The 13,783-nt window shown below is 38.6% G+C and overlaps 1 protein-coding gene across 4 annotated transcripts in view; it reads left to right on the top strand.

The window, feature by feature from the left end:
* CA8 (carbonic anhydrase 8) overlaps positions 1-13,783 on the top strand; it is a 95,080-nt gene that overhangs the window by 64,858 nt on the left and 16,439 nt on the right. For 3 of the 4 annotated variants that reach the window (XR_003120797.1, XM_025394033.1, XM_025394031.1), the window contains one exon: positions 8,745-8,914. Coding sequence is in view for 3 of the 4 variants with exons in the window: in XM_025394033.1 (XP_025249818.1) it covers positions 8,745-8,879 (135 nt within the window). In the remaining variant the exon portion in view is untranslated. Of the gene's footprint in view, positions 1-8,744; positions 11,669-13,783 lie in introns of those variants that run through there. The other variant, XM_025394032.1, reaches the window with a different exon arrangement.

The following is a 13,783-nucleotide window of genomic DNA, read 5'->3' as shown; positions in this document are numbered from 1 at the left end:
ACTAGAGAACAAAGTAGATGAGCTGAGTGTCTATAGTCACATTTGTTCAGCATTACTTTATCGAGGGTAATTTCCTAAAAGTAGATCAGATCTTTTAGTGAAACTTTTTTTTCTCGGCCAGATGCAGTGGTTCATGCCTGTAATCCAAGCACTTCAGGAGGCTGAGGTGGATGGATCACCTGAGGTCAGGAGTTTGAGACCAGCCTGGCCAACATGGTGAAACCCTGTCTCTACTAAAGATACAAAAATTAGCCAGGTGTGGTGGCAGATGCCTGTAGTTCCAGCTACTTGGGAGGCTGAGGCAGGAGAATCACTTGAACCCGGGAGGTGGAGATTGCAGTGAGCCGAGGTTGCACCACTCCAGTCCAGCCTGGGCAGCAAGAACGAAACTCCATCTCAAAAAAAAAAAAAAAGTTCTTTATAATCACAACAAATCTTAATTTATTGAAAGGTTTATTGGGCCTTGTTGAGTGCCCAATATTCCCATTTCCACCTAGAATTCCTTTAAAGATTCCCTTGCCAGCGTTCACAATATTAATGCTGAACTATACTGAGAATGTTAACTGATCCTGTAGATAAGGTACAATATTTTACTACTATACTGGCCAGTGTGTTATGCTAAAATCCAGAGACAGACCATTGTGCCTTAGGCTCTCTGGCTTCAAAGGGAACCTAGCTTTGTATTTTTCCTTAAAATAGGCCAGTGACAAAGTCTAACCCTAACCTACTAAAGTCATGCTCCCTGATTATTGGGAGACAAACCATCTCTTACCACAGGGGAGCCGAAGCTGAATGAATTCATATTGGAAGGAATAATCTCAGCTGCCCTTGAAAATAGATGACTTTTCAATTAGCTGTCCTTCTCAAGGAGAAGATTTAGGTGCTATTAGCACAGAGCTCCATCACAGCATCTGTTCAGAGGGCAGCAGAGTTAAAATGTAGACACGCACAGACACACATTTACGTATATTACAATGCTATTTACAGTGATTTAGAAAAAAATTATAATCTTAGGGGAATATAAATCAGTCTGTCCTTGAATGTTTTACTTGGTGCTGCTCATAGAATTTCACAGGAAGCAGAGCAAAAACGGAAAAGGTCCAAAGAAGGCAGCAAAAGTGAGAGGAATCAAAGGAATAGGATGTGATTCTAGGAGTTAGACCAAGAAAAATTGAGAAGCCTCAAAAATTGAGAAGGGGAGGAGAGAGATGCTTGACATATAAAATAGCAAAAGGAACAATGAATGGCAGGTGGAATTTCCACATAGCTGATTATATTGAGAAATTTGAAAATTCGCATTAAATTAAAGAACAATGTTTTCTTCTATATCATAAGATTTATGTATGTAATTAAGCTGCTGAATATTATTTTGCAAAGAATTGGTATCTTGACATGCATCACCTGCCTTAGGATAATGGTATCGGCACTAGCAACATTGAAGAAGTTCTAAATCATAATGGTTTCCTATTAAATGCATAGTAGCTGTGATTCAGGGAGGTGTAGACTTCAGCTGAAGTGTAGTGTGGGCTGTTAAGCCCATCATACATTGTCCTGAGTACTATTAATAGGAATTCTAGAATATGGGTCTGGAAGCCCCTTCTTAGTTGAATTTTTCTTATTATTCCTGGTTAGCATGCCTTATGTAGGGAGAAAAAAACAATTGGATGAATCTGAATGAGTATATATTTCTTTTTTAAAAATGATCTCTATCTCTAACCATTAAAAAACTTTACTAAAATTTTTTTATTTCCGTAGGTTTTTAGGGAACAGGTGGTATTTGGTTACACAAGTAAGTCCTTTAGTGGTGATTTGTGAGATTTTGGTGCACTGATCACCCTGGCAGTATACACTGAACCCAATTTGTAGTCTTTTATCCCTCACCCCCTTCCCACCCTTTCCCCCTGGGTCCCCAAAGTGGGGACTCAGTGTGTGTGTGTGTGTGTGTGTGTGTGTGTGTGTTTGTGTGTGTATGTATACACATATATACATATATAATATATATAACACACATATATATTCACACACACACATATATGTACACACACACATGCACACGCACACCACAGTTTCTTTATCCACTCATTGATTATGGGCATTTTAACCATTAAATAACTTTAATATAAACGATGGTCTTAGCATTTGGAAGCCAAAGTAAAAAAAAATTTTTTTTTTCAGCTGGATGGTCGTGTTTGGAAATGAGATTCCAAGAACAGAATATAAATACCAAAACATTACCAAATCTAACAACATAAATTTTAAGACATATTCTGATTTCCCAGAGTCATTAAAATGTGAATACATATTAATCTTAGAACTGATAAAACAGAGCATTATGGTGTAGTGGCATCTGTGCAAATATGTATACACACATACAGAAATGGGTTGATAATTAAGTTTTACTGTCCTTTTCCTGCCCTTTTCTTCCTCCTTTTTCTGCATTCCCTCCCTACTTATCTATTTCTTAGCTTATCTACATTTTCATATTAAATGTCTTTGTTTTTTCCTTTCTCTTTCAACTTAAAAGTAACACCAGTGAAATGAAGGAATATGAATGTGTTTATTGTTTTTTCACCCTGTGGATACATGACATGTCTTCTAGAATATTGAAAACTACTTTAAATGTTCTTTTCTTCAGTCTTTCCTCCTCTTCATTCCTTCTGCATTCCATGTTTCCTATGGGTTGGAAAGTAGCACTTTTTACATCCTGACAGCCCGAGTTAGTGCCTGGCATGTGCTCAGCCTGTGGGATCTAGAAGCACATCTGGCCCTGGACAATCAAGGAAGTCTGACCCCATTCACGAAGCAGCAAGCCTTTCTCAGGGGTCTTCATGCTCCCTATGGAATCGAAGGGGCTGTTTCCCTAAAGTCCAGGTTGCCGTAGGGCCACAGCATGGTTATGTTTGAAAATAACTTCAAATGATTGGGGACATTTGTTGTAGGTTTTCAATGATTGGGAACATTTGTTGTAGATTTTCTTCTATGCCCATCGCTGTGGTTTGAATGTGTCCCCTCCAAAATTCAGGTGCTGCCAATGTGATGTATTAAGAGGTAGGACCTTTAAGAGGTGTTTAGACCATGAGGGCCCTTCCCTTGTTAATGGATTAAGACCCTTAAGAAAGAGGCTTCACACAGCATTTTCTTGTTGGTTCGCTTGTCCTTCTGCCTTCTGCTACATGAGGACGTATCAAGAATGCCTTCACCAAATGCCAAATGTCTTGATATTGGGCTTCCAGCCTCCAGAACTGTGAGAAAATACATTTCTGTTCTTTATGTATTATCCAGTCTCAGGTATTCTGTTATAGCAGCACAAAACAGATGAAGACATCCATGGTTCTCAGACTTGAGCATGTATCAGATCTCCTGGAAGGCTTGTTAAAGCACACCTTGCTCGGTTCCACCCCTATGTTGCTGATTCAGTAGGTCTGGGGTAGTTGCTGACAACTTACACTTTTATTCTGGGAGGATACTTTGAGAACCACTGTTACATATGTACCTGCATTTGTCTCTACATGTAACTGAGATCAGCGCTCTAACCGGAGAAGGCTTGAGGTCCTGAAGGCTAGTGTGAAGGGCAGTGCTAGGCCAGCCCTGTCCAGTGGGAACATGATGTGAGCTACATATTAAACTTTCTAGTAGCCATGGTTAAAAAAAAAAAAAGTCAAAAGAAACAGCTGAAATTAAGAAATTAATTCAAATAGTGTATGTAACCAAACACTTGCAAAATACTATCATTTCAGTATGTAGTCAAGATAAGAAGTCATTGATGAGATTTCTCCCATTCTTATTTTCATACTGAGTCTTTGGCTTGCAGTGTGTATTCTGCACTTCCAGCACATCTCAGATTGGACAAACCACATTTCAAGTGCTTGGTGGCCATGTGGGCCAGGTGGCTGCCATCCTGGACAGTGCAAATCAAGGGTCTTCTCTCTGGGGAGACACTTTCTTCACTTTCTTAAAATGTGTCATTTTTAATTGCTTGTAGATATTTTTATATGTATTTTCTCAGTGTCTTAAGTGATAGGCAGCACTTTCCCTGTGGTTGTGACCTCTCTAATCTATAATTCTTGAGTATGTTTAAATCTGTGTGGCTCAGAAATTCTCTCGACAGTGGTCGAGGCTGGGGCTCCTTTAGGCTAGGGATGGCATCAGGATGGTTGACGTTGGTGTTACCAGGGAGTGAATGTTCTTCCTATTCTCTTACTCAAAAAAATTGAAAAGATCGATTAAGGAGTCATGACAGAGTGAGAGATGGTTTATGAATGAGAGGTTGGTAAGGAAGAGGGAGCATTGATTTTAGATGGAACATTTTATAATGGGGTAGAAGAGAAACGAGGCAAAACCAAGGCTGCAGTACGTGAAAGGTGGAGAGTCCTCTCTCTATGTTTGTCTATATCTGTCTTTGTATACATATATGGACTGTTTAAGTACAATTTGCTTTTGACTTTTTAATTTGATTAGTACCATGTGGAATTATGTTATTCTGACTCTTGTATTGTTATTGATAATAAAAGAAAATGAGAGCACTAACTTTGATAAAGAACCATTTTATCAAGGTCGTAAAATATCTGTCACCTCCCAAAGTTTCCTCCCATGTCCTTTGTTGTTACAATATTTTGCTGGGTCAGAACACTTAACATAAGAGCTACCATCTTAGCAATTTGAAGTATACAATGCAGTATTGTTAACTATAAGCACTGTGCTGTATAGGAGACCTCGAGGACTTATTTATCTTGCACAACTGAGACTTTGTACCCTGTAACTATTATATCCCCATTTCTGCTTCCTGCCAGCTGCTATTGGCCAATGGCAGCTGCCATTCTTCTCTCTGCTTCTAAGAGTTTGATCGTTTTAGATTCCACATATAAGTGAGTTCATACAATACTTGTGTTTCCATGTCTGGCTGATTTCCACTTCTGGATACAGATTGAAAGGAATAGAAGTCAGTATCTTGAAGAGATATCTGCACTCCCGTGTTCATGACAGCCAAGACAGGGAAACCACATGAATGTCCATAGATGGTTTAATGGATAGAGCATGCTGACTTTTACGTGTTGTATTTCTCTTTTAACATGATGACACATGAAATGCAAGTCAAAATAAATCTATTACAACTTGGTAACTCCTGAAAGTTAACTAGCACTAAACCACAAACCCTGGAAATCAGCTCTTTGAATCCATTAATAAAGAAGCAATTTTAAAGCTGAACTTTTAGTGGATAATTTGGTTTGTGAGGCAGTGAAGATTGGAATAAACGTCTTAGACCAATTGGAGTGCATCTGTAGTTCAAAGAACAGTGGCTGTTGAATCCAATACCTTCAGAAGATGGGGACTTCTCCGTGAAATGTTCAATGTGGGTGCCCCACATTCAGTTTTCTCTTAAATTGGTTAAAAACAAATACCATGTTTAAGTAGAGTAGCATTAAAAATACATGCAGTCATACATTCAGATATATGTGATAATAATGGTCTCTGGAAGGCCCTGACATTTGAGTTTCATTAAAGATTTCTGTCCCGAAATATTATTCTATTATTCTGTTCATTTGTCACAATCTCTCATTTCAGTGTGGCTGATTCAGTATGCACTTGAAACCATTTGAAATGACTAAAGGGTTTTGGGGGTGGTTGCTTTAGAAAAATTGGCATTTCAGTAAGACATATTTTCCCCTCCATCTCTGTTGATGTTTGAAGTCTTCAAAGTGTTGCTGTGATCAGAGAAAAACATTTCTTGTGAAATAGTTTTCTCTGAGAGTACAGTGATTTGAGACTGGCTGGCTGTTGATCCAGATCATCTCTTCTGGAGGAAGTTGTTTTCACAGAATGTGCTTCAGGGTGAGGCCTGGGGCTTGAAAGATTTTTCTCCAGTTCAGAATACATAAATATAAAATTAACCCAGCTTTCAAATAATCTTCAAAGTCAATAAAAAATGGAGTCTTTCATATGTTGAGGCAGTAAAGTTCCTAGCCCACATTGCTCCTCAGTGACCTGTGCATGCTTCATAGGTTCAGGTTGCAGGTATTAAGTATGATTACATGGAAAGTGAGTGCTAGGAGAGACGACTTTAAATTTCCTCAGTGAATGATTGGTTTATTATAAATACTTTCTGCATATAAAACTATAGCTAAATATTTATCTCAAAATGCTAAAGGTTTCACTTCAAAAGAAGTTGTGCAATAGAAGTGCTAGTATTTGTCAGACACTTCCTATGTGCTTGGAACTATGCTGAGTGATTTTCATGAATGTTCTTTCTTATTTCCTAAGCTATCCTTGTGAATACTGTTATTATCTCTGTTATACACATGTGGAAACTGAGGCTTGAGGAGGTGCAGTCATTTGATCATTTGGGTCTTAGGTGGCAGAGCAGTACAAGAATTGGCCTTTGGGTGCAGAGTTCACTGCCCTCACTGTCATATTCTTCTTTTTGAAAAAGCATAAGATTCTCTCACTGACCAGGTTCCTTTTCACTCTCTACTTAGGGAAAACTTCAAGGTGAAAGCAAATATTAAGGGATTATCATGCAGCTTCGTCTCTAGAAGTTTTTCAGATGCAACAAGCAATAGATGCTACTTGTATTTTCATTCTAATACCTGAAGAAGATCTAGCGAAAAACCATCAAGTAGACTAAACAGCTGATTGCTTATCTGACTGCCTCCTCTATGTAAATACAACATATAGGTATAATAAAAAACTAAACAGGACAATCCCAGTTGGGTCAGACTTAATCTCATTAAGGGAAATCAGTCATACATTCAGCGACGTGGAAAAATAAGACATTCGAAGTGCATGTAAGTACAGAGAAAAAGAAAGAACAAAAACCTACAGAAAAGAAGCTGACCATCCTGGCTAACACGGTGAAACCCGTCTCTAGTAAAAATACAAAAAATTAGCCGGGCGTGGTGGCGGCGCCTGTAGTCCCAGCTACTCGGGAGGCTGAGGCAGGAGAATGGCGTTGGCCCGGGAGGTGGAGCTTGCAGTGAGCCGAGATCGCACCACTGCACTCCAGCCTGGGCGACAGAGCAAGACTCCGTATCAAAAAAAAAAAAAAAAAAAAAAAGAAAAGAAAAGAGGCTGGATTTCTGACCTGGATTCTAATCGAACTAGCCATTTAATTTTTCTACAACTCTATATATGAGTTATTGAGTTAAAATGTTGTGTGATTCAACTCTTGGAGTCAGGGAGCCTCTCCTGAGGAAAATGCACATGTAACAATTTGCATATCATTCAGGGCTTTCATGGGCCCCCTAAAGTCTCTAGGTGTCTCTTGACTTTTGTTGAAACCCCTGAATTAGTTGCTCTCTTGCGTTTCATTTCTCTTCATGAATGGCAGAATTCTGTAGCTATGTCATATTAAGGATCTTCGTAGATATAATCCCTTGATACACAGATGGTGAACTTTTGGTGTATTGATGCTGCCCAGATCACATATGCTCAATACCCTGGGGGGTATGAAGGAGATAGATTATACTGAATTGACTAGAATTCCTAAAGAGATGGCTGTGGAGCTGAGAAAAGAGCAGGTAGACTTGGAATCGTCAGACTTACCCACTAGCTAATCTGGTAATTTTCAAAACTGTTCCAGCCTCAATTTCCCCTTCTGTGTACGGAATGAAGAATGTGTCGTGACTCTCTGGCACTTAAGTGAATTAACAGTGAACCCTGTAGTTAAATAGATAAATGGAAATAAGCCTGGGGAACGCTCATCACTTTTGCTTGTTGCTTAAACATTAATATTTCCCAGAGAGTCATGTCTGGCAGGCTCTGGGTTCTTAGAGAAACTGTAGGGCGGCTGATGGGCAAGGTCCCTGAGGACTCTGAGAACCTCTTCACTTACAGTGGGGAAGCCATGGGACCTGGAGAGCCCACCCAAGAAAGGGAAATGAACTTGAAAATCAATATTGTGAAGACAGGAAGTTGGGCTCAGGCTTTTAGAAAATCATTTCTTGGACCTGTGCTCTCCAGAGGGCTAGAAAAGTGGCAAAAAAGTCTTTTGATGAAAGGAAACCTCGAATCCATCTGATAAATCTAAGATCTAATCAGTGTTTACATACAGTAACATAATACTTTATTAATTAAAATGTACTTGGAAAGCATTTAAGAGCACATTCATTTGTTCACTCTTTCTTATTATGCTATGGATAGGCATAAAACCTTTCTGGGACAGGTATGTATCATTGTTTTTTTGAGATGGAGTCTGGCTCTATTGCTCAGGCTGGAGTGCAATGGTGTATTCTCGGCTTACTGCAACCTCTCCCTCATGGGTCAAAGTGATTCTTCTGCCTCAACCTCCTGAGTAGCTGGGATTACAGGCACGCACCACCTTGCCCAGCTAATTTTTGTATTTTTAGTAGAGACAGGGTTTCACCATGTTGGTCAGGCTGGTCTTGAACTCTTGACTTCGTGATCCACCCACCTCAGCCACCCAAAGTGATGGGATTACAGGTGTGAGCCACTGCACCCAGCCTGTATCATTTTTACATTAACAAATGGAGCAGATTTCTGTGTCTATTTGAGTTGTTCAGAGACCTTGATGTGTCTACTTCTGTTGCCATCTCTTGAAAGGGTCCTGTCTAATGTCTTAGGTCTGGAAGAATTAAGTCTGTTTTTTTTTTCTTTTGGAAGCTTAATTTTAATTTTCTCTTTAATAATTGTTGTAATTTATGCATATGTTATGCATGCCATTTATGAAACTCCAATCTTGTTCATGTCTGATAATTGATTAATCTATTTTCTTCTGCTTTTATTTTCAGATAGAAGAATTTCGAAGGCTGAGGACGCATGTTAAGGGGGCAGAACTTGTGGAAGGCTGTGATGGGATTTTGGGAGACAACTTTCGGCCCACTCAGCCCCTTAGTGACAGAGTCATTAGAGCTGCATTTCAGTAGCCAAAGAGGACAGGAACAAGTCTATCTTCATGAGGGTATGTCCAGATTAAGTAAGGAAAATGAGGTGCACAGCTACTTAAACCTAGCATACCAAAGGTACACTTACAGTGATCCTGGTAATTTAGTAATAAAAGCATATATACTTCATCTTGATAAAATTTATGACACATTCTTGAGCTCTGTTAATTACAGGTCAAGTAGTTATTTTAATCTTATGCAGTATTGAAGAAAAACTATGATTATATTTTCCTATCAGAGTAGCCTTTAATTCCAAGTTTTGGTGGCTTTCATAAGGAAAGACACCCTGAGGCCCAGAAAAAGGGACATGCATACCTCTTTAGTAACTTACCATGTTGTCCCCTTGAAGCAGCATGAGTCATGTCCCAGTGACCAAGGAGCACACAGGAGGGGGCTTGGGGAACATGTGAGCCTCAGTGTGGATCCTACTTGTCTCCTGCACAATTGATCCTCTTGTTTCTCAGGGTAGGGAGCATATCTGGCATGCATTGAAATACTTCTTCTATGGAAGTGCTTTTTATTTGATAAATTGAGAAGCAGTTATTAATTATCTGAATATGGTACACTGTTGGTTGAAACATTATGTATTTTAATATACTGAATTCAATGTATGTATTCCTTACTCTTAAGGAACTAACAAAAAAAAATATCACAAACGTGTAAGAGATAAAATATAAAAAAAGACTATATATTGGATTATTTCTTTACCTTGTAAATTAACTAAGAGTGTATAGGTCATTGTACGTCACTGGCAAACCATAGCTTCCTAAGGGGAAAGCATCTGTTGGAATGGAACCTAGGGAAGCAGCGAAATCTCATCTCTATAAACAATTTAAAAATTAGCTGGGTAAGGTAGCATACACCTGTAGTCCCAGCTACTCAGGAGGCTGAGGTGAGAGGATCACTTGAGCCTGGCAGGTGGAGGCTGCAGTCAGCTGAGATCGCACCACTGCACTCCGGCCTGTGTGACAGAGTGAGACCATGTCTCAAACAACATAAAACAAAACAAAAAACAAAGAAGTCTGTCAGGTAGCCGAGGTGACAGATGCGGAGGCTTGGACACTAGAATAGAAGCAGTGGAGGTGGAGAGAAGTTAATGTACGTGAAATAGAAATCACAGGTTCTAGCTCATGATGAATTGGATGAGGGGTGGAAGGAGATGGAAGTGTCAAAGATAACTTCTGGGGTTTTACACTTTGGAAACCCTGGATGGAGTGTCACTGAGTGGCAGTGGGAAAGCTGCGGGGAGGCCCTGTTTGGTTGAAGATGAAGAGTTGAGTTGCAGCACAGTGAGTGAGAGATGCCTGTCAGCCAAACTGCAATGGTGGACTCTGGTCGTGAAGGTCATTAGAATTTCCAGAGTAGAGAACAGAAAACAAGTCTGGGTTGAAATAGGGAAGTATTGGGTGTAGACATTGTATATGTTCATATAATGCTCTGATGGATCTAATGGAGTTACTTAATTAAGTGTGTATAAAATCTTGTGGGAGGCTTTACAGGCAAGTTAGCCAAGACACAGAGAAGTTAGGCTACGGCCCAAAGTAATACAGTTATTGAGCAGTGGAGCCAAAGCAGATCCAGGTAGCTTGACTGGCAGACCCCTTTTTCTTCACCACGACATGGGCAGAGGTTGAAGAGTTCTGCCACACTGGCGTTCGAGTGGCACATCAAGGAGGGATTCTGTTGCAGCAGGCTGAAGGACATAGGAAGGGAGGAGCTGGAGACTCCAGGTCGCAGCCACCTTGGTGGGCTGGGCTGGGGTGGGGCAGGAGGCCACAGCAACAGAGAGGGGGTGGGATTGAGGAAATCTTTTTTTTTTTTTTCTTTTTTAAACAAAAGAAATAGAACTTGTCTATATACTGGGGGATGGAAAAGGAGCAAGCAGATGGAGAGAGGCTGAAGGTGCTGCTTTTGGGAGGAGCTGGAGCAGTGAAGTCTGAAAAGAGGAAAGGGATGAAATCCTAAACACACAGGGAGCCTGGCTTTTGCTGAGAGGATGGGCACTCTCTGTGCTGGAATGGGAAGGAAGAAAGAAGGAGGTGGTAGTTTAGAGCTGCTGTGTACCCATGACTTGCTCTTATCATTTAATGATGAATGGGGCAGGAGCTAGGAGCAGGAGAACAGCAGGGAAGATAGGATAGGAGCAGAGGAAAAGGGAAGGATGTGTTCATAGGAGAGGCCAAGAGGCAGCGGGGGTGGGATGAGGGTTGCAAAGCGTGAATGTATGCATTTATCCAGTCTAGGTTTAGTTAGTATACTCCCTGTGAATGTGAATAACTGTAAATGATACTTTTAATGAGGGGAGATTATTCCCTTGAATGTTTGGTTTGTATCTGGTCCTAGACCAGAGTTGCCATTCTCTAAATATCTAAATGACTATTACTATTTTCTGTCTCTCTTTTACACACACACACACACACAGAGAGAGAGAGAGAGAGAGAGAGAGAAACGTTGTTTATGAGATTTTGTATATTTCACATACTTTGTATTCTTTATATGATAGATGAATAATGTGTAGTTTTTCAAAGTTTTGAGTTAATTACAATTTAGGTACTATTTCTGATAGGAAGATGGATTTGTATTCTTATCTTGGTGGCTGAGATTACTTAAAGGGCATAATTTGCTCCCAAATTCCTAAGAATAGTACAGGAATTCTATGGTGACTCTAATTCTGATTTCATTTTTTTATGAAAACATTTTTTATCCTTTTATCTTGAAATGTGTAATACAAATCTAGTCAGAGTTCTATATAAAAATTATATTGGGAATCAGACTTATGTGTGTGTACTTTTTATTTGATATTTAATAATGCCCTAAGGCAGGTAATTCAAATTTTTATTAAAGTGAAATGATTTGACAGTCACACTTTGAATTTAATGCATGAATGTTTCATTTAAGCTCTTGGAACTGAAAAGGAAAAGACATTTCTCTGGTAGTTGTTCTCTAAAAAATGTTTAAAATAATTCAGATTTATTTTAGCTATGTTTTACTGAAATAACTTTAGTTTTTAGACTTAAAATGACAGATTTAAAAAAAAAATGGCATGTCTGGGCACCTGGAAGACTTTGATAACCAAGCTTTATTATTCCCATGAGTAATCTGTGACTTTTTATATTACCATTTAAGAAGTATGAACTATGATTTTGTATTATACTTGTTTAAAGAATTAGTATGTAATTCATCCAGGTGCTGGAAAATCTTTGGTTCAGCAGTGCTAGTTCAGATTTATGGGGGCCTATTGATTTTAAATGATCCTTTACCCATTGAATTTTCTATATGATGCAGGAGAACTAAATGTATTTTAATAACAATGAACAAATGATATAACAAGTTTAAGGTCCAGTTTACTTGTTACTTTTGCTATCATGACATTGGTAGTAATCTTCCAACAAAATGATTATTTGATTATTTACCTTTTTATTTCATTAAGTGTTCGCCCATTTTTAAAAGACTATTCTGACTGCTCAAAGACTGCCTCGCTTGTGACCTAAATATTGTTAAGCTGTATACATGTTTATAGTAACTATAATGAATTATAATTATTTTCTGTAAAAAGCAATGCCACATGGCTCTTTAAATAGTTTCTCTTTTTTCCCCCTTAAAGGCGGAAAAATAAGAATTCCCTAAATAGGTTAAAAAAGAAACAAAGCCAGAAAAATGGGGTTATTCAGCAAGCATCTCCAAATAGTCCCATTGTTAAACTTGCCCTTATTTTTCTTTTGGAATCTTTGAAGTTATCCTTGACTATTGAACTCTTCCCTACTTGTACTTTTGCAGTTAATAATATTGTCTTCTTAGCTTTAGTAAAGCTATAGCAAGCATCAATGTTATGTCAGTCTTCTTTGATAACCTAAAAGGGTTATAGGTTAGAAAAGGATAAGGCGTTATAGAGAAGTGTGTGCCTGTATGGGGAAAGTGAGAATGTTCACTCTGAATGACCAAGTAGGTGAATGCTATTATCCTTTGAGATTAAATGGAAAGCTCAAAGCCATATTTTCAGTCAGTGGAACTTGGACTCTCCTCACTCTGATAATTTAACATGGTACACAGCATTAGGGTGAGAATTGAAGGCTCTGTAGATATAGCTGTTTTCTATTTATTATATCTCATAGAATTTCCTGCAACTGGAATGGATTTCCTACCTGATCTCAAAATGATTTCAGTAAAATGCTAAAACACCAAGGATGGTCAAAATACCTATTATGTTTTGATTATGTGATATAAAAATTATTAACCCACCAATGAAAAATACAAGAGCTGTAAGAGCTCCTTTCAAGTTTACTAAACAAAGAGAATAATTCTTGCTTTAAAATATGTCTCTTCCATTTTATGTTTTAGAAATGTTAATAATTTATCAGGGATGAAAATTTCAGAATGATTTTTTTTCCTCCCACTGTGAATTAAAACAAAATTGTGTTTGGGAGGAAGAATGTTTTACAGTCATGGGCCAACTTGTATGTTGAATGTTAATATGTTCTGACACCCTCAATATAGTAGATTTCATGATTTTAAACCTAAAGAATGTATTTTTCCATAAGGAAATCACTGTGACCATTTCGTCATCTAAACATGTTCTTTCATGCCTTTTACCTCATGGATGCTCAAAAGGTAGAAGCAGACATAAAAAAAATTGTTTTTATGTATCAGCAAACAGCTTTGAATTAGCTAAGGAAAGAATTTATTTCTAGAGGCTACTTTCCTGTAAGTAGATGGTCTAAATCTTGCAGTGGGTTTTCAAGGAAGACTAAGGCATTAAATACTTGAGGTTCCTCGGTGGTTTAGGTGGGACCCTGCCTGGACAGGCCTTGGGGAAATGTTCCAACAGACCTCACTAGGGCCGTTCGAGCACTGGATATTATAGTTCCCTGGTTTATGATAAATATGGT

The sequence above is a fragment of the Theropithecus gelada genome, chromosome 8, assembly GCF_003255815.1.
Source record: "Theropithecus gelada isolate Dixy chromosome 8, Tgel_1.0, whole genome shotgun sequence".
Lineage (NCBI taxonomy): Eukaryota > Metazoa > Chordata > Mammalia > Primates > Cercopithecidae > Theropithecus > Theropithecus gelada.
The sequence above is the reverse complement of the archived record's forward strand: the minus strand, read 5'-3'. Positions and strand labels throughout refer to the sequence as shown.